The 19,347-nt window shown below is 45.3% G+C and overlaps 1 protein-coding gene across 3 annotated transcripts in view; it reads right to left on the reverse strand.

The window, feature by feature from the left end:
- CCDC138 (coiled-coil domain containing 138) overlaps positions 1–19,347 on the reverse strand; it is a 61,510-nt gene that overhangs the window by 16,380 nt on the left and 25,783 nt on the right. For 2 of the 3 annotated variants that reach the window (XM_054974906.1, XM_054974908.1), the window contains exons 12-13: positions 18,857–19,049; positions 13,596–13,772 (exon numbers count right to left, since the gene is read on the reverse strand). In XM_054974906.1, the coding sequence (XP_054830881.1) occupies positions 13,596–13,772; positions 18,857–19,049 (370 nt within the window). The remainder of the gene's footprint in view (positions 1–13,595; positions 13,773–18,856; positions 19,050–19,347) is intronic. The other variant, XM_054974907.1, reaches the window with a different exon arrangement.

Raw genomic sequence — 19,347 nt, forward strand, 5'->3', positions numbered from 1 at the left:
GAGAAGCAATCTCCTCCTCATGCAACCCTTCACGCACAGGTGCTTGTTCAAAGCCATACTCGGAGGTCCAGACCAGCTTCTCAGCATTGGAAGTAGCTGGCACCACCTCAACCACGTCAGCATCCGAGGCCGATCTATCATGATGCGGAGATGGTGTTTTCGGATCCGAGTGAGGCGCCTTATGTGAGCACTGTGCGGACTTCTCACAGTTCCGATCAGGTTTAGAGCTAGAGCGGTGCTTAGATTTCTTCGCTCTCTTTACAGGCAACTCGGAAGTGGATCTGGGGTCTGATGAAGCAGGTGGATCCGAAGGCGTCACGACTATCGGATTTGACCTCGGAGCCGAGCGGACCGACACGATGGATCCGGCTCGGGACCTCGGCTCCGACAATTTGGGTGGACCCTGGATTGACGAACGATTGGAAACCACAGACCCAGCACGAGACCTCCGATCTGGAGTGGCCGCCGGCTTAGATGAAGTAGGAGTCGGAGGGTGAGACCCCTTCCCAGATTTCCCCGATGTGGAGGGGTTGGCTGCGAGGACCTTTTCCCAAAGAGAGGCCTTAAGGCGCTGGGCTCGCTCATTCCGTGCCTTGGGGGTGAATTGTTGACAGAAACGACCGGTCTCCACCTTGTGGCCCTCCCCCAAACAAATAAGGCACATATCATGCAGATCGGAATGTGTCATTTTCATCCCACATTGGGCACATTTTTTAAAGAGGGCCTTCTGCGCCATTTCAAAAGATCAGGCAGTACGAAAAAACAGGCCATGAGCGAAAATACCAAGATCAACTTTACCGAGACGACGAGAGACAACGAAGCGATATCCAAGAAACCAGTCCTAAAGTTCAATACCAAAATTTCCAGTCAGAGAAAATGGAAGGTTCTTTTTCACTTACCGTGAATCTTCCTTTCTCTGTGGTCCGAGAGTGGGGCAGTCAGTCCTGACTCATGGGTAGCTCCTCCTCCTTCCAAGCAGGGTCGGACAAACTTGCGATCCTAGGGGGAGGGGCTCCCCTCGGCTCTTCAGTTCGTTTTCAAGCCCGGAACACCCTCCAATTTCTGCACCTGTCAATAACCCAACTGCCACGAACAGACACTCAAAAAGACAAACATAAACAGGAACAAACGAACTCAAACAGGTTCTATATCCCTTCTCCCTATCAAATAGATAGTATAAACTAATAGTGTACCTATACAGTGTCTCAGGGTGGGATTTGGACTGCCCCACTCTCGGACCACAGAGAAAGGAAGATTCACGGTAAGTGAAAAAGAACCTTCCATTCTCCCGTGGTCCTGAGAGTGGGGCAGTCAGTCCTGACTCATGGGATATACATCTAGCAGTGAAGTTCTGGGTGGGAGTTAACCTATGTATTACAGAACATGTTGCAATACCCTTCTCCCAAAGGCAGCCTCCGCCGAGGCCAACTGATCTATTCTGTAATGTCTAGTAAACGTATGCACCGATTTCCAAGTTGCCGCTCTGCAAATCCTCTCCAAGGAAGGGAAAGACCTATAAGCTGCAGAAGTAGCTGCCCCCCTTAAAGAGTGAGCTGTGATCCCTGTGGGCAACTCCACCTTCCTATTCCTATAAGCTAAGACTATGCATTCCTTAATCCACCTACTCAATGTGGAAGATGATACCCTGTCTCCCATAGAGCAGCTTCTAAAAGATATGAACAGACTCTCTACCTTCCGGATATGCCTGGTCCTATCTATGTAAAAACTCAGTGCTCTCCTGACATCTAACCTGTGCCACTCTTTTTCCCTCTCATGTTTTGGATTAGCACAGAAGGAAGGCAAAACTATGTCCTCTTCTCTATGGAAAAGAGAATTCACTTTGGGAATGAAAGCAGGGTCAAGCCTGAGCACTACCTTGTCATTATGGAAGGTACACAACTCACTATTTACTGATAGTGCCCTAAGCTCTGACACCCTCCTGGCCGACGTTATTCCTACCAGGAATACTGTTTTCAAAGTCAGCAATTTAAGGGAACAGGTAGCCATAGGCTCAAACGGTTCCTTCGTAAGAGCTGTCAGTACCAAATTAAGGTTCCACGTTGGAAATCTATGGACTTGTGGCGGATTCAGCAGCATGGCGCCTCTCAAAAATCTTTTAATATGGGGGTGCTTTGTGAGTGATATTCCTCTTTTCGAACCCAATATTGCCGACAATGCCGCCACCTGCCTCTTCAACGTGCTCGTGCTGAGCCCCTTCTCCAGTCCTTCCTGTAAGAATAGCAAAATCTTCTTGGCAGAAGCCCTCGTTGGAATCAGACTCCTCTCCATGCACCACGATTGGAACACTTGCCACGTATGATTATAGATCCTGTTCGTCGAACTTTTCCTCGATGCCAACATCGTAACTATGACGCTCTCGTCATATCCTAGGTCCATCAATTGACTGCGCTCAACCTCCAGGCTGCCAGACTTAACATCTCCGGGTTTGGATGATATATTCCGTCCTGGGACAACAGATCCTTCTTGCATGGAAGCCTCCACGGTTCCGACTGCGACAGTCTCTTGAGTTCCTGGAACCATGGCCTCCTGGGCCAGAACGGTGCAATTAGAATTACCGCTGCCCGCTGTTCCACAACCTTTTGCACTACCCTGTGAATAATCCTCAACGGTGGGAACGCATACAGGAGACCTTTGGGCCAGTCCACATTTAAGGCGTCTATTCCTTCTGCTCGTTGTTCCTTCTGTCTTGCAAAGAATCTCGGAAGTTGAGTGTTTCGAGCCCGTGCAAACAGATCCACTTCCGGTTTCCCGAACCTTTGACATATCTGGGCGAAGACCCGAGGGTCCAGCCTCCACTCTGCCTGGTCCACCAGGTTCCTGCTTAGCCAGTCTGCCAGATGGTTTTGTTGGCCCGCCACGTGAACCGCCTTTAGGGACTTCAAGTTCGTCTCTGCCCAGGTGAAGATCTCCTCTGCCTCCACAATCAGAGCTTTGAACCTGGTGCCTCCCTGTCTGTTCACGTAGGCCTTTGCTGTCATGTTGTCTGTTTGCACGAGAACATGATGGCCTTTTAAGTAGCTCTGTAGTTCTAGTAGACCGTTCCTTATGGCCCTCAGTTCGAGAAGGTTTATGCTGAAGCGCCTTTCCGACTTGTTCCACAGACCTTGAATCATTCTGTCCTGCATGTGTGCACCCCAACCTGTCAGACTTGCGTCCGTGGTTAGTACTATCCTCTTTGGATCTCTGAGAGGCACGCCCTCTATGAATCTGATCGGATCTGTCCACCATTCCAGGCTCACCGCCAGAGCCTCTGGAATCTCTACTACCTTCTCCCCTCTGGTCATTATTATCCTTTGGTACGGGCGAAGGAAGCTTTGCAAAGGTCGTGAGTGAAAGCGGGCCCACTGAAGTGTTTCCTGGCATGACACCATCATTCCCAGAAGCTTGGCCAACAACATCACCTCCACTCGCCTGTTCCTCTGAACTTCCAGAACCGTCTCTACGATTTTCTGTCTTCTCTCCATCGACACGAAAGCCCTGTCTTGGATCGTGTCCACAATAACTCCCAAGTGTGTAATCACCTGTGTAGGCGTCAGAGTGCTTTTCTGCTTGTTGACGACAAATCCGTGCCTTTCCAGACAGTCCATCGTAACCCTCACAGCTGACTGGGACGACCGCATGGATGAGGATTTTACCAGGATGTCGTCGAGGTACGGGCACAGAGCTATCCCCTGAGTTCTGAGGAATGCTATTAGAGTCACTAGAACCTTGGTAAACACTCTCGGAGAGGATTTCAGGCCGAATGGCAGGGCCCTGTATTGATAGTGTTTCCCATCGTAAGCGAAGCGAAGGTACTTCCTGTGTGACCTCCTTATAGGGATATGTAAATAGGCCTCTGACAGATCTATGGAAGTGAGAAAGTCTCCCTTTTGAATGGTCTGTATGGTTGACTTCATCGTCTCCATTTTGAACTTGCGTGATTTCACATGACGATTTAGCCATTTCAAGTCCAGAATAGCCCTGACATCCCCATTCTTCTTTGGAACGATGAAAAACACGGAATACACTCCCTGCCTCCGTTGTCTCACCGGTACCGGTTCTATGGCCTGTATTTCCAACAGATGTCGGATAGCCTCTCTCACCTTGAGATGTTTCTGCAGAAGAGTGTCCCGTGGCAATTGAATGAAACGGCGTCGCGGAATCTTGTCGAACTCCAAAGAATAGCCTTTGGATACTATTTCTAACACCCATTTGTCCGAGATCGTACGCTTCCATTGATCGGAGAAATGCTGTAGTCTTCCCCCGATTTGTAGGACCATCGGCCAATAGTCATGCTTGACCTCCTTTCTTTTGCCCTTTTGCCTGTGAGGGTGATTTTCTGAAGGTGAATGACCGCCGGTCACTCCCTTGTCTCGATTGCCAACGGTTTCGAAAGGATCTATCTGGCCCCGGTCTCGAGAACCTTTTGTTATCTCGAAAGGGCCGTCGACCTTTGTATTTCACATCTTTCTTCCTGGACGGTAGAACCTTCTTCTTCTCAGTATCTTCCACCAGGTACCTATCCAAGGCCTCTCCAAAGAGCTTACTCCCCGAGAAGGGAATGGCTGCTACTCTACTACGTGCTTGCGGGTCTACATCCCAATTCCTAAGCCATGTGTTACGGCGGGCGGTGACGTTAAAACCCATGGCCCTGGACGACATTTGGAAGGCATCCAATGTAGCATCCGCTGCAAAGGCCGAGGTAAGAGCAATCTTCTTTGCTTCATTTTTAATATCTTTGGGAACCTCGCTCCCTGCAGCAGCCAGGTCTGAAGCCCATGTGTATGCTGCTCTGGCAAAAAGTGACGCTGTAGCCGAGGCTCTCAGTGCTGCCGATGATGCTTCATAATTTCTGCGCAGAGCTTGCTCTATCTTTTTATCTGACGGGTCTTTTGGCACACCTTCTGCATCCATTGGTAGAATCGATGACGTAGCGAGAATCGAGACAGGATCATCCACAGTAGGCAGCCTAACCTGCTTTGCCGAATCAGGAGTCAAAGAGTAAAACTTATTAAAGGCAGAATGATAAGTTTTGGGTTTCGCAGGATTGTCCCATTCAGCCTTGAGGACACTGTGAAAGGCAGCAGGAAGCGGCACCCCTGACTGTTTGGGCCCCATTTTTGGAAGTGCCCTTTCTAAGCCCTGTGGATACAATTGTTCAGAATCTTGGGACCCGGAAGGAGCCTGGGAGATCTCAAGTGTCCTAAGGACCTTAGCTAGCAATTTGTTGTATACCTCTTGAGGAAAAAGCCTGGTCTGCATTTGACCTACATCTTCCTCCTCCTCATCAGAAAGCTCTCCCTCCTCACTCTGTGAGGATTGCTCATGTAAATCCGAACCTGAAGGTGAATCCTCTGACTCACTGGAGTCTCCCTCTATCCAACTCTCCACCTTCTTTCTCTTTGATTTAGTGGCCAAGGATGGTTTGGCATGTCTCTTCCGACTTGGAATAGATGGTCCTGCTCCCTCTGAACCGGGGTTTGCAGCCTGATTCCTAAGGTCTTTCACAGCCCCCTCCACACTTTTCTTTATTTCTGACCTAATCCAAGCCAATATATTGGCCTTAGCTTGTTGGCCAGAAAGGTCAGGTTCCGCATCTAGCGCCCCCTTCTGGGGTAAGTGAGGTGATAAAGGGGGGCTGGAAGACTCCATACCACTGAGGGATAATTCCACCGTCCTCCCCTCAGTCGCTTTCGGTTCTGCCGCCATTCCCGCCAAAAACCTTCCCTGCATAGAAAAAGGGAAAAAAAAACAAAGTGCGGGAACACACTGAGCTGAGCAGCCCCCATTTGGGCTTGCTAGAAGCCCCTCCGGAGCCCCAACCGGTGGGCGTCAAGCACCCCCCCCTCAAAACGCCTCTTACCTCGAGCTGGCGTTCCGGCGCTAAATAGGGCTTTGCCGCTCCTTTTCTCCTATTGCTGCAGCCGCGGCTTTTCTGCCGCGGCTTTTTTCAGCCGCGGCTGCACCGTTCGCAGAGCTTCGCGCCAAAAAACAAAACACCCGGTCTTGGGTTCTGCGGTCGCCCGGCTGACTCCCTGACTCAGCCTCGGCCCCTGCAGAAGCCGGGTTCCCACTCCTGGGAAAAAACGTCGGCTCTGCTGCTCGCAATCCGATCGTGCTCCCACCTGGTTCCGGAGTGGTGGGTATGGGGGGGGGGGTGGAGGAACAAGTCCTTCCTTTTCCCCTGCGAGCGAGCGCCTGCGCCTTCTTTCTTCTTTCTTCCCCGGATCGGTTGCTCCAGAGAGCAACGAAGTTTGCGTCCCCGCAGAAGCAGGGCCGGAAAAAACTGAAGAGCCGAGGGGAGCCCCTCCCCCTAGGATCGCAAGTTTGTCCGACCCTGCTTGGAAGGAGGAGGAGCTACCCATGAGTCAGGACTGACTGCCCCACTCTCAGGACCACGGGAGAAAATAGCGGGACGAGCTCAGAAGCACAGATCCTCTCTTCGCGGCAGCTAAGAGAGAACTGAGGGAGAGGGGGTCGCCCCGCCCAGGTCACGTGCCCCGTTTAGGTGGGAAAGGCGGTTGGGCTACATGACTGGCTGGTGGCGACCCCTAGCGGAGCTCTTTGAAAGCTATCGGATTCTTCCGTCGGCAGGCCTGCGCTTGCGCAGTCCCCATGTGGGGATGCACAGAAGAACGAAAATGAACCACATGTTCCAGTATACCAAATGCTTATTATGACATCTTCTGCTCCCCCCAGTCAATTTCCCTTTCTTTCTTGAACCTCTTCTTAGTCTTGCAACCTAACATCTTGCTGGTTCCATCCTCTTGTTCAATCCATCTCTGCTTCTTAATCATTAAAGCTCACTATATAGGGTTCCCTCCAACTCCGTGGCATGGTTCAGATGTAAGCTATCATTTGTCAGGCTTGGCCTCCCCCTTCACACACCAGCAAGCTAATTAAAACTTTCCATTTCATAGCAAGCTATTTTGAAGTCCACACATAAGCCCGCCTGATAATTAAGTTCTTTAATACAGGCCCTTATCCTGGAACCAATACCTTCAGTGACAAAGCAGTTGGGCTTTTGATTGTGTATGTACCTGTTTCTCTGTATGCTCATTTAATCTGCTGCGTTTACTGCTTGCATGGAAATGTCAGGTAGAGTAGTGGGTAATTTTTAAACAAGAATATATCAACAAAACACAAACTGTGATTCGTGCTCCTCCCTATAAACTAGAATTCCATTCAAATCAGCCTTGTAATACTGGAATGCAGGGAACACAAACCATGCAGCAATAATGTAAGTTACAAACTATGGTTTGCCATAGAAGCAGAAGTCTTCACTTTGATAACTATGCATGAGTGGAAAAAGAGCGCACACAAGTCCATGGAACCAAAGCTTGTTCTTAGAAGGAGAACATTTCTGAATTATGCCTTCCTGCCCTTCTCGGTTTACATATCAGAACTTGATGTTTTGCATCCCCACATTAAACTCCTCTTCTTGACATTTACCTTTGAACTCCACCTTCAGTTTAACATTCCTATTCATTATGTTGAGCACCCTCTTGATCATGTCTTCACTAACAGCTGTTTTGCCTCTGATTTCTCTACCCTGGAGTTTCTCCGTCAGATCATACTATTCCCTGATCATCATCATATGCCACAGTCTCCATGCTCTCTGTTCCTGCTTCTGCCATGAACTGCAATCCACTGATTTATGGGCTCTCTTAGAAGTGTTATCTTCTTTTGTTATTTTCCCCTACTGCTTAAATGCTGTAGTTGCCACCTTCAAACTCATCAGTTGTGAACTCTTGATTTTTTTTTGTCCTCTCCCAACAATAAAAAGTCACCCCTCTAATCTGAGCTTTGTTCTCATGCAGATGAACACTTCTGGAGAACTAGCTGAGCTTGCTCATTATGAACGAGCAAGGTCCTCCTCCTCTTCTACTATCTCCCTGTTCAAGCAATGCTACGGCATTGTCCTCAGTCCCTCTTCTTTATCATTGATGCCTACTAAGGACTGTCTTGTGGCCTAATCCTCCTTGCTCTCCACTCCACACTTTTCTTCTTCAAATGATGAACCAAGCCTTTTCTTCTTCTGTTCCCCACCCTTTCCCCAGTTCTCCATCCATCTTTTCAACCCTTCCTTCCTAATCTGGTTCGATGACTAGATTATTCAGGAAAATGTATGTATTCCCTTCTACTCAATGTGCTTTACGAAAAGGATGCAAGCCTTTATTGTGTAATCTCTTCACATGTCTACAAAATAGCCCCATCCCTTGCCATCTCCACACTTCTCAACCCTGCAACTCTCTCTCTCTCTCGGAATTCAAATAAACCACCATTTAATTCATTCTTTCCCACCCCCATCAAAATACCTTGGACCATTCTGCCCCTAACACTACTATCCAATTACCCTTCTACCCCTTGTCTCCGAACCAGTCTGCCTCCTGTTGATCCCCTACACTTGGTTTCTATCCCCCCTCTACAAATCCCTCATCAAGACCACCAACTATCTTCTCACTGCCAATTCTACTAGTCTCTACTCAAGTCTTCATCCTCCTAGCCCCATCTTCTGCATTTAATATAGCTCTCCACACTCTCTTGCTCGACCTCCCTTCACATCTCACGCTTCATCATCAGGGACAATCTGTTTCCCTCTCTCCACTCTATTTTTTCACTTCATCCAACATATGCTGATGGTATTCCTTCCTCGACTTTGATGATCATATTTGTTAGTCATGAAATCATGTCATTTAAACTGCATGTAAAACATTGCAAAAAAAAATACTCAATCATTTCTGTCCTCCTCCATAAACACTTTGTCCGGGGTCTGGGCCTCAGCCCCTGGACTTGCTGGGAGGGAGGCAACTGGGAGACAGCAGCCCTGCCGCCCCAGCCAGCAACCAGGGTCAGAACCCACCTACACCCGGGGAAAGGGGGAAAGGGCCAGGGCCTCAGAGGGCTAGAGGAGGCAGAGAGGCACCAGCTAGACCCACCCTCCAGGGGGGTGATAGGGGGCTCAGCAAAGCAGAGGGAGAGGGCAAAAGCAGGGGGAATAGGGACCCAGCAGCTGCCCAAACAGAGCTCTTACCTGGCAGAGAGGAGAAGCAGCCACAGCAGCTCAGAGCCACGCCCCAGCCTCCACCTCAGCTTGAAGACAGCAACCTGGCTCAGATGTTCAGAACCAAGCCCCTCCAAGTGAAGCTGCTGAAGGCATTCTGTAGGAAGAGCTGGGCAGCCAGCCAAGGGGCCACAGATGGGCCTACCTTCAGTAATCAGCTCAGCCAGAGAGGCCTGGCAGCCAGCCAACATGACACAGCTGTTGCTGATCCAGGCAGACCAGCCAGCTACCTCAACTGCAGCAGCTTGAGACAGCCCAGGTCAATGCTGGGAGGCCAGGGAGGGGTGTGGCCTGGCAGGCAGGACCTGCAAGGAGGGCAGGGCAGTGAGAGAAGGCCCTATAAAGGCTGGCTGGGGGAGAGCTCTGAGGTGGTGGGTGTGAGTAAGGAGTGATGGCATGGCAGCAGAGCAGTGCAAGAGTGGAGGCTTGGAGGAGAGTTCTGGGAGGAGGAGATGATGGAGGATGCAGGGGGTGAGCATGCCAGGTTGAGCATGCCAGCGAGTGGACTGAGAGGGAGTCTGGGTGATGTATACTGCCCCTCCTTCCACACAGCAGGGTCCTGCAGCATCCCAGGCACCCCTCTGATGTCAGGGCCGGCCCAGCCGGTGCCCCGCCCAGCGGCAGCAGCGACAAGCCCTGACACACTTCTTTTAACACTCTACTTTTATTTCTACAGTCTTTTCCTGTCACATCAGCAGTATGGCCTGTGCTTCTATTGCTTCTTCCCTCTCAAAGGGAAGTTTGTTATAAAGTTTGCTATAAAGGTCATTTAACAGTCCTGGCATTTATACCATGTAACATTCCTTCTTAAATCCTTATGCTGGTTTTCTATCTACTTACATATTAAGTACAAATTCTTCATCCTTGACTTCAAGGTCTTTCATAGCTTCTACTTCCATTTCTCTCTGCTCTCACAGCCCCATGATCTTTGCTGCTCCAGCCTACCACCCTGATATGCCTGTTAAATCCCTGCTCCTTTGAACACACTTGTGAGCCTTTTTATGCCTGGATCTCCAACCCACCACCACCTACGGCAATGCCTCTTTTTTAATTCAAATCTCTCTTCCCCTTTTCACAGAGTGTTAATCCCTTGGTCTTCATTCCCTAATGAAAGTAAGTAGACGTGACTGAATTAAATGTTTATTAGTTCTGATCTTCAACTACAACATGCCCACTCCCACAGGTTTCCCCAGTATTGAAATTCAAATTGTCATCTCTTTGTGACTGCAACTTTTCTTGTTCTTTTTCTTTCTTCCATTCATTTCATTGATTCTATAAAGTGCTACACATATAGATGGACCTATGTAAACTAGAAATCATCACTACAGATACAATAAAAGTCATGGAAAATTTGGCTGCCGCGGCTGTACTATCTTCATTACAAATACTGGATTATTTACAGTTTATTTAGAAATGGTCTTTCAGGACTCGGTTTCGTTTTCTCAGCCATGCCGGACGCTCCTCTCGGCTGGTCCGGAAGGAAACGACCGGGCACCCTGACCGGGCGGCTGATCCGCAAGGATTAGCCCCCAGGACTCCCAGGGAGGGAGCCAGGGTCCGGGACGCGGCGGGAAGAACTCCCCGAAATCAATGCGGGGGGGGGAATTGCCCGTTTGTCCCTATGGAGGCCGGCAGACGTGCGCGGCGCCTCGAGTGCTGCCGGGCAACGAGAAACGGCAAGTAAAAGAAACAGGCGGAAGCCTGTAAACAAGCGAATCCCTTCTGTTCTACAAGCGTTTGTGAAGGAGAGGTTGATCTGAAGAAGACTCGCTCTTCCCCTTCGTTGAGTTCCAGAATTTTGTTGGCGCCCCCCCCCCCCCAAATGGCAGCAAAGAAGCAAAGTCCCGCTCTCGGTAAGTCAATCTCGGCTACCTTGCAGAAGGGGGAGTCGCTCGAAGAGTTGGTGCGCAGGGCGGTGGTGGAAGCTATAAAACCCTTTGTTGACAAGCTGAACGAAACTGATCAAAGGGTGGGCTTAATTGAAAGCGAGGTGAAAACCATTAAGGCAGCAGCGGGGGGGGGGGCAGAAAAGTCTGCTCTGGAAAGTGCGTCACTTGTGAAGGCTACAAAAAAGGAGCTGAAGTTGGTGGAGAACCAGCTGATCGGGCTACAGGTGGAACGAACGCAGACAATTTTGCGTCTCCAAAACGTGAAAGAGGAGGAAAAAGAGGATCTGTGGGAGGTGGTCTCGGAATTATTGGCGATACCCGCGAGGACGACTAAAGAAGAGGTTAAAAGCGCCATTTTGGAGGTCCGTCGGGCTTCTTCAAAATATGCAACAAAGCGACAGTTGCCTCGTGAGATCATTATTGACTTTTCATCTAAAAAGATTTGGGACACCATCCTATATAACTCATACAATGCGGATTTGGACTTTATGGGTTTGAAAGTCAAGATTTTGAAGGACGTTCCATTTCTAGTCCGGAAACGGCGTTTTAAATATAAAAAGTTTGCAGCTCTTCTGAGGGACCATGGAATAAAGTACAAATGGTTATTCCCGGAAGGAATATGGTTCAGATATAAAGATCAGGCCTATAAGATATTATCAGAAGATCAACTAAAGGATTTTGAGAATAAAAACCCAGAACTCTGCTGCACCGAGAACGAAGAAAAGGAGGAGCCGGAGGGGGGGGGGAGGAGGAGAGCACCGCAACAGCAGTTGCACAGAGAGAACTGCGTCCGGGACCTAGAAGGGGGAGGAAAGTTTAATCAGAATTTGAAATGTTTATTCTCTGTATGATTAACCACTCCATCATTATCCTATGGAGCTATTTTTGTATTATGACAGTATGAAGGGAAACATTGGAAGTGTAGTGTTTAGTGTTTGTAGTTCATTCCCCCCCCCTTTTCTTTTTCCACCCCCCTTTGTCCCTTCCCTCTCCCCTTTCCTTGTGATAGTCTTGTGTAGTGTTTTGTAGTTATGAAAAATAAAAAAATTTATATATAAAAAAAAAAGAAATGGTCTTTCAGGTAGTCTGCTTTACAGTTTTTTTTAAAGGTGTAAGCAGATGAGGTTTTAGGCATATGCAATGTAAATACACGATCTATGTGCATGCTATGACTATATATCAGAAAGTTGTGATTGGCCTGTTTTCTACAGTTACCAGCCAGCCCATGTAATGTGTGAAGCAGAAAACATGTTTCAAGTGTTTGCCTCCTGGGATCCTTGTTTATAAGCTTTTCTGCCAAAGGTTCTAAACCAACTGTCATGTCTTCTGGACATTTTGCATGACTGACATAAAAGAAAAGCATTCCCAACCACATACGATGTGCGCAAAACTGTCCTCCTAATGCTGGTATGTAGGGGGCTTAAGATAAAAGTGAGCAATATTTCCCAGTTAAGATGAAACAGCATAATCACCCTAGGCAGAAAGCGTGGGATGAGTGCTTAGCACTCCTTTATCTCAGTGGAAGATCAAGCAGCATGGTTTGCATAGGAATGTGTGGCGTCCTCTTAGTCTTTTACTTCAACTAACTGCAAGTCTTTAATGCAGATTGATTATTATATCTGGCTGGAGGCACATCTGAAAATGTTGCTAAATTCTCTGCAAGAGTACAACTAAAAAAAAGTAGTTTAGACACAAAAGGAAATCTTTTCTAATAGATGGTAGCCCAAAAAGCCACAGCCTCTAAAACTAAAGAACAACAACACTAATTCTTTCAGACAAGTTAACAAAATAATTATCTCACCAATTTAACTGCAGTGTGAGATAACACTGCACTATGAAATTTTCTATGCAAACACAATCCACTTTGCAGGTTTAATATGCCAAAAAGGTAAGTTTGCTGAATTGTTAATATGTAAGGAATTGATATACAATGAACAAGTTTATTAGTGGCATTAATATTCAAATATCAGCAATCAACAATACATGCAGCCATTCTAATTAAATGGGGGAGGGAGTTGAGGGAGAGAAGTGCTTTGTCTTGTGGTGCCTGTTCCTTCAGTTCTGTTGACTGGATCCCAGGTACTTTGGGCCCTATGGAAATATTCTGATTCCATGCCCCCTCTTTCCTAGAAGATCACATTAACTAAATCATATGAAAATATCTAGAAATAGCATTTATTATTTCTGTTTCTCACAGCCTAAATTAGCATCAACTCTGGACAGAAAGGGGGCTTGGGGCCAAATCCTAGTTGTGTTACATTTCACCAAACAAACCATGCCATAATCAAGGTATTACTTCTCCTATAAAGAGGTGTATATATCCTGTTTATTTCCCACTTTAACTCCTTCGAGATGAATAGTATAGAAGTTAAACAGTTTTTTGTTAATGTAGTTTTGAAAGATTAAGTCTAAAAAATTTACTGGCACTCACTTTTCTTTTTCAGCCAGCATGCCTTCTGCAAAATAAGTACATTAATTTAAAAAAACCCAAAGCTTTTTAATTCAGAGTCTGTGCTTGTTTCATGGAAGAGATGCTTTCTGGTGACAGGTGACAAAGCAAGTGGCTATTTACAAATACATTTTCGTAACTGCAACCTAAGCACATCAGTATTAAAATTCTGACTGCAATTTAACACACTTACTGGATTCAGTTGTCATCTGCAGTAAACTGTCAATGGCATTGGAAAGCAGACCTCTGCTTGATATTTTAATGTGACTCAGTATAACAGGCACTGCTTGATAGTCCAGAAACAAGGCCTTTCCTTCATCAGTCTTCAGATCCAGGCAAAGTGTATCAAAGGCTTGAGCTATGTAATCTGCTAAAAAGTGCATTAGAATGTAAATATTAAAAATGTACATCACTATTTGTAATCATATATCAAGCAAGCCATTTTAGCAGTGATATTTATGGCACATTTATGGCACATAGGAAAAAATGGTAAAGGTTATAAAATGCAAGAGGTCCAGTGGCAACCATTCATTACCTTTGCTGTTTACATTTTTTTCTTCACGGCACTAATGAAGTGGGCACCACTCCATAAAAACCGAAATATATGTTAGTCCCAAAGGCATCGTAAGGCATGCCATAAGGCATCTATTATGTTTGCTTCTACAGACTATGACTCTGGAACTGATACTACAGAGAGCTTGAGAAATCAACCTAAATTGTTTTTAAAAAATATTTTCCAGTTGTCCAAAATGCATCTGAAATGCAAAACTCGCACTTAGGATTATTAAACAGAACCCATCCATTTTAAACAAAGCTAAAGGAATGTCTAAAACTTGCGTGGCATTTTTGTTTAAGCCCCGGAACTGAAAAGTCTTCTGCTATGTGTGGACTTTAAGATTAGCCTAACCTCCACAGTTACAAAAGTCTAAATGCCAACATTAGTAATATATTATGGCAATAAAAAGATGCTATCATTTATTTATTTTGACTATTAATTGCTGTTAACCTTTTGTTATCCTGTTGTTGTTAAACATTTTATTATATTGTTACAAGTGGGGAACCTGTGAAGACTTGCAGGGGTCACCTCATTTCCCCTTGTATTGCCTTTCCCACACTACTAATTCTTTGTCTCCCCCTTGAAAGCCCCAATATCTTCTCCTCCTTCCCTACTTCCTTCTTTCCTTCCTACTCACCAACCACCCTTTCTTTTATCTGCCCCTCCAGTTTTCATCTTGGTTTATGAACTCCATTTATAACCCATCTTTCTCCCAAATGGGGATCCAAAGCAGCTCATATCATTCTCTCCAGATGCAATTTATCCTCACAACAACCCTGTGAGGTAGATTGGGCTGAGACAAAGTGATTGGCCTCAGGTCACCCAACAAACTTTCATGGAAGTCTGGGGATTTGAATCTGGGTCTCCCAGACTAATCTAACATTCTAACCACTACACCACACTGGCTGTCAGTTTTCCCTCCTTCCCTTCCCCTGACAGCCTCTCCCTGGGAAAAGTCTGGTAAAGTTGCAAATGTTGTATAGAAGAAAGCTGCGCAGATGAGTTGTGCGGTCGCCACTGCAGAGCCCAGCCAAATTATGCAACTTGTCTGAAGGCTGCTGCTGGGCCCAGGAGAGTTGTGCAGCATCAAGTCATCTGGCAGCCACTGCCACATCCAGGTCAGTTGCACAAACTGCATGGAAGCAAGTTTCCCTATAGTTACTGCCGGGCCTGGACCAATGACTACTCTCCCTCCAGGGATGGAAGGAGAGTTAGATTGTGAGACCAAACTAGCCCTGGAAAGGGTCCTGTTCCCTCACTGCCCTATTCTGACAGAAATTCAAGACCACCTAACAACAACCACTTCAATTGTAAACATTCATATAATCAATACAATAATGAAAAATTGCCAATATATGTGCAGTTCATACAATATTCAATATCCATTCATCATTCAATGTTGTATCAATACATTTATACAGTCTTCGTTGCAAGAACCATAAAGTGCTCAGTGCTAGTAAAACAACTAGTTAATCATCCACAGCCATATAGCTTCCAATCATAAGTCCATAAGCAGGTTGATTCAATCGGATACAATTCAATACATAAATATGAATGGCCAGGGAAGCACTATATAGGTCATGAATCATGTAGAAAACAATATCCATCTGACGGGAAAACCAGTGAAGGATCCCGTTTCTGGAATCCCTTTCTCAAAGATGGTATATATACACTCCGACGTTTCCTTCATCCACTTGCACTTAAACCATTGCACCATTGCAATGGGAAATTCTTTATGGTTCTGGCCATGAGGCCAGGCTCAACTGTGCAGTGCTGGCCTCCAGGCTGGGCACAATGGAGAACCCACATCTCACATTCCTCTGTATCCCTCTCCCCATGTTATTTCCTCTTTCTCTCCTACAGGTAACTCCCATATCCTCACCTTTCCCTGCTTACTTTTCTCCCTTCTATTCACCAACCAATGAAACTTTTAGCTATCTCCCATCTTCAGGTGCATTTATTATTTAATTATTTCATTTATACCCCACCATTCTTCAAAATGGGAACCAAAAGCAGCTTACATCATTCTCCTCTCCTCCATTTTATCCTCACAACAAACCCGTTAGGTAAGTTAGGCGGGGTGGCCTATGGTCACCCAGTGAGTTTCGATGACAGAGCGGTGATTTGAACCTGTCTCTTCCAGATCCTAGTCAAAAACTCTAACCACTACACCACACTAGTTTTGTGGGATGGCTGCTGTTGAACAGTAGCAAACAGCTGGGCCTGGGTAAGTCATGCAAGTCATGCGGAATCAAGTTGCTGAGTATTTTGTTGCTAGGCCTGGCTTTAAGGAGTCCTCCCTCAATGGGCAAAACAGCCCTGGAAAGGTCCCTGCTACCTCCACCCATCTTTTACTGAGAGAAACCAAGGCTTGAATGCTGGCAATACTGCAGTGGTTGCCCAGCAACAGCTACTGAGGGCATTCATTTCTTAAAACTAAAGGCACTGCTTCTATCATTTTAGAGGTTTTTAACCACTGATGTATTTTTTTTAAAGATTTCAGATTGTTCTGCAAACCTAGGGCTTTTTTCAGGTTTGTACAAAGATCTATCTTGCCTGTCCATGGCTGCAGTTGTGTCATATATGCCTCCTGCATATCTGCCATGAATGTATGTGGGTTCTGCCTCCGTCTCCTGAGAGTATGGGAAGTTCTTTATTGCTCTATGCCAGCAGGTTATCTCACCAACGTTTACTTTCTCTTTCTCACTCAGCTGAGCTAGTGTCCTTGACAGCCAGCTGAAGCTGGTTCGTGTGTGCTCTTCCTGAGAACCAAAGGTAAGTCCATCTTTCTCACTGCTTGCTCTAAATAATGTTTCATTCCAACTGCCCCCCCCACCCCCAGGTTAACGGTCCAGGTTAAGGCGGGAATATGCCCTATAACTAACACTGCTAGCCCTATCTACGTCACTTCTGCCAATTTTCATTGTCTATGCACCTTGTACTGAATGGATCTCTAATAAAGTTACTTCAACTGGAACACCTGTGTGTTAACTGCGGAGAACTTGGGGGCCTAACTGCCAAGGACGGACAAGTTGCTGGAGTTAAGTATCCATACTTTTGGCTATTATGAGAATTAGATATATTGATCACATACTTTGAGGAGAATCACTGTATGAGGTACAATGGCTTTACATATCAATGAAACAAGATCAAGGGTTCACTCACAAACAGACTAACAGTACAATCCAGCGCAGAATCAATCCAGTATAAGCCCCTTAAAATAGCCCATTGTGTGCTTTTGGTAAAAAAAAAATATTAAGTGACAAATTACTAGCTCTTCTATTCACATTTAACTTCATATTACCTAATGGTAAGAGATCTTTCACCATTTTTGTCTGTCTATAGCATTCTCAGAAAATATATGCTTGTTTTACCAAGAACCAAAAATATAAGCATTGCCCTTATTATGAACATCTTTCAGCTAGCAGAAAGGTAGATGAACACTATCATATGGCTTTGTTAAAGTATTATATAAACTGTCATAATTTTTGAACTTGCGAAGGCTAAGTAAGGATGCCCCCTACTGTACTGTAACTCTAAAGCAGAACATTTCCTACAAACCACCTTGATTGAGCTGCCGTATTCTTTTTATATTTCATAGCCATATCTCACTTTATATTATTCCTTCTTCAAGTCTACAGAATGTCTTCAAGACATTCTATATACAGAAAGCAGACAGGAGGTCTCAAGGTTAGGAGCCCTAAAACATCTCTCCTCTCTTGTTTTGAACCTACGGGATGATGCTGAATCCTGGAGCACTTGAAAGTACGACATTTCAGGTGTGGGGACTGTAACTAACTCTCAGGCAATTCAGCACCACACTTTTGTGCACCCTGTAACTAGCAGATCTTTTTAATTGAGGTATTTTTTCCGAATGACACAGGTCATTTATCTTCTGATCTGCACAGATCAGTTTTTTGTATACCGTTTATAATATTAACATTGATGAAGATCTATCTGAAACTGAGTTTGGCTGGCAATCTGTAGTTTGTCACAGGTGTTAACTCCTTTTTGAAGTTTCTTATACTTCTACAATTATAGTTTTTATTTTTCCGCACAGGCATACGCTTTTTCATGTTATATTGAATATTATTTATAACCGTATGATTGTCACATTTTTCATATTGTGGGTTCAAGCAATGCTTTTGTTTGATAGTTTACAATGACTTCTATTTTTTATATACCTTGTTGGACTTTTATACTAATACAAAGAAACACCACTTGTTGTTAGATGTTTAAATCATGCAAATAGCATCTGCCATAATATTATGTTCACAGGATGGAGTTTGTGTGCCTCATCACTTTTCTCCGTGTCCAGCCACTTTGTCCCAACTAACATATTGCTCGTCACTTGCCCAGTATCTCTCTCCTGTCATTTTCCTTCTTCCAAGCATGGTCTTTCTAAAAACCAATTACAGTTAAAACCAGGATTGGATTCAAAGGAACAGAAATGGAGCAAAGCTCCATGGCACTTATCCGCCTTCTCCTTACCACTGAACCTCACAAAATTTAGCTCCCAGGGGTCAGGAGACCCTAATTAACACCCAGAGGGAAGTAAAGCAAAGTGGGGAACTGCAGTGGAAGTGAGAAACTGGTAAAAAATCACCTCTCTCTCCACCTACAGCATCACCATTATGTAATTCTGTGTTGCTATACTGGCAGAACAGCACCTTTGGATTCACTCCGGAAATAATTATGCCTATTCTATGTTACAGGATTGTAAAGCAGATGTTAACTAGCATTTATTCCTTTAAATTAATCTTAATATACGTTAGCACTCCCCCTTACCGTTTCCTTTTTTACTTTAGCTATCATGCAATTGAGATTAGGATATTCATGTAATTTAAACATGTTTTAAATACCAAGATACATAACTCCAAAATAATTGCTGAACTTACCTTGTGTCACTGTTTTGATTATGATTAAAGTTGATACAACTCTTAAAGGTAAACTTCCACTCTTAAAGAAAGTTGCTGTCTTAGGTTTAAGATCAGTAGCATGTTCAGAAGTAATATATTGACTTCCCTTAGGTACAATTCCTTTAAACAAGTCTTCACCCAGTCTTCTCATTGTTGATATCATTGTTGCATGCTGTTATATATGTGCATGAAGACAAAATATTATTCTACTGAGCAAAGTATATTTTTATTTATATAAAGGCTATCTAGATCATTATTTGTTTTAGATGCTGTCTTACAAAAATCTCAACAGAACAGACTTAAGTGTACCAATATGCCCATGCTATATCTTATACCCTGATGTATGAGTTAATGCTGCCGCCCTGATGCAGTAAGCAGGCATTTCTGATGGAAATATCAAAGAATGAAATTCCAAGCACTGTGGCCCCTGAACAAATCCTATCTGCATTCATAAGCTTTTTGTATTTCTG

The sequence above is a fragment of the Eublepharis macularius genome, chromosome 3 (genome assembly GCF_028583425.1).
Source record: "Eublepharis macularius isolate TG4126 chromosome 3, MPM_Emac_v1.0, whole genome shotgun sequence".
In the NCBI taxonomy this organism is placed as follows: domain Eukaryota; kingdom Metazoa; phylum Chordata; class Lepidosauria; order Squamata; family Eublepharidae; genus Eublepharis; species Eublepharis macularius.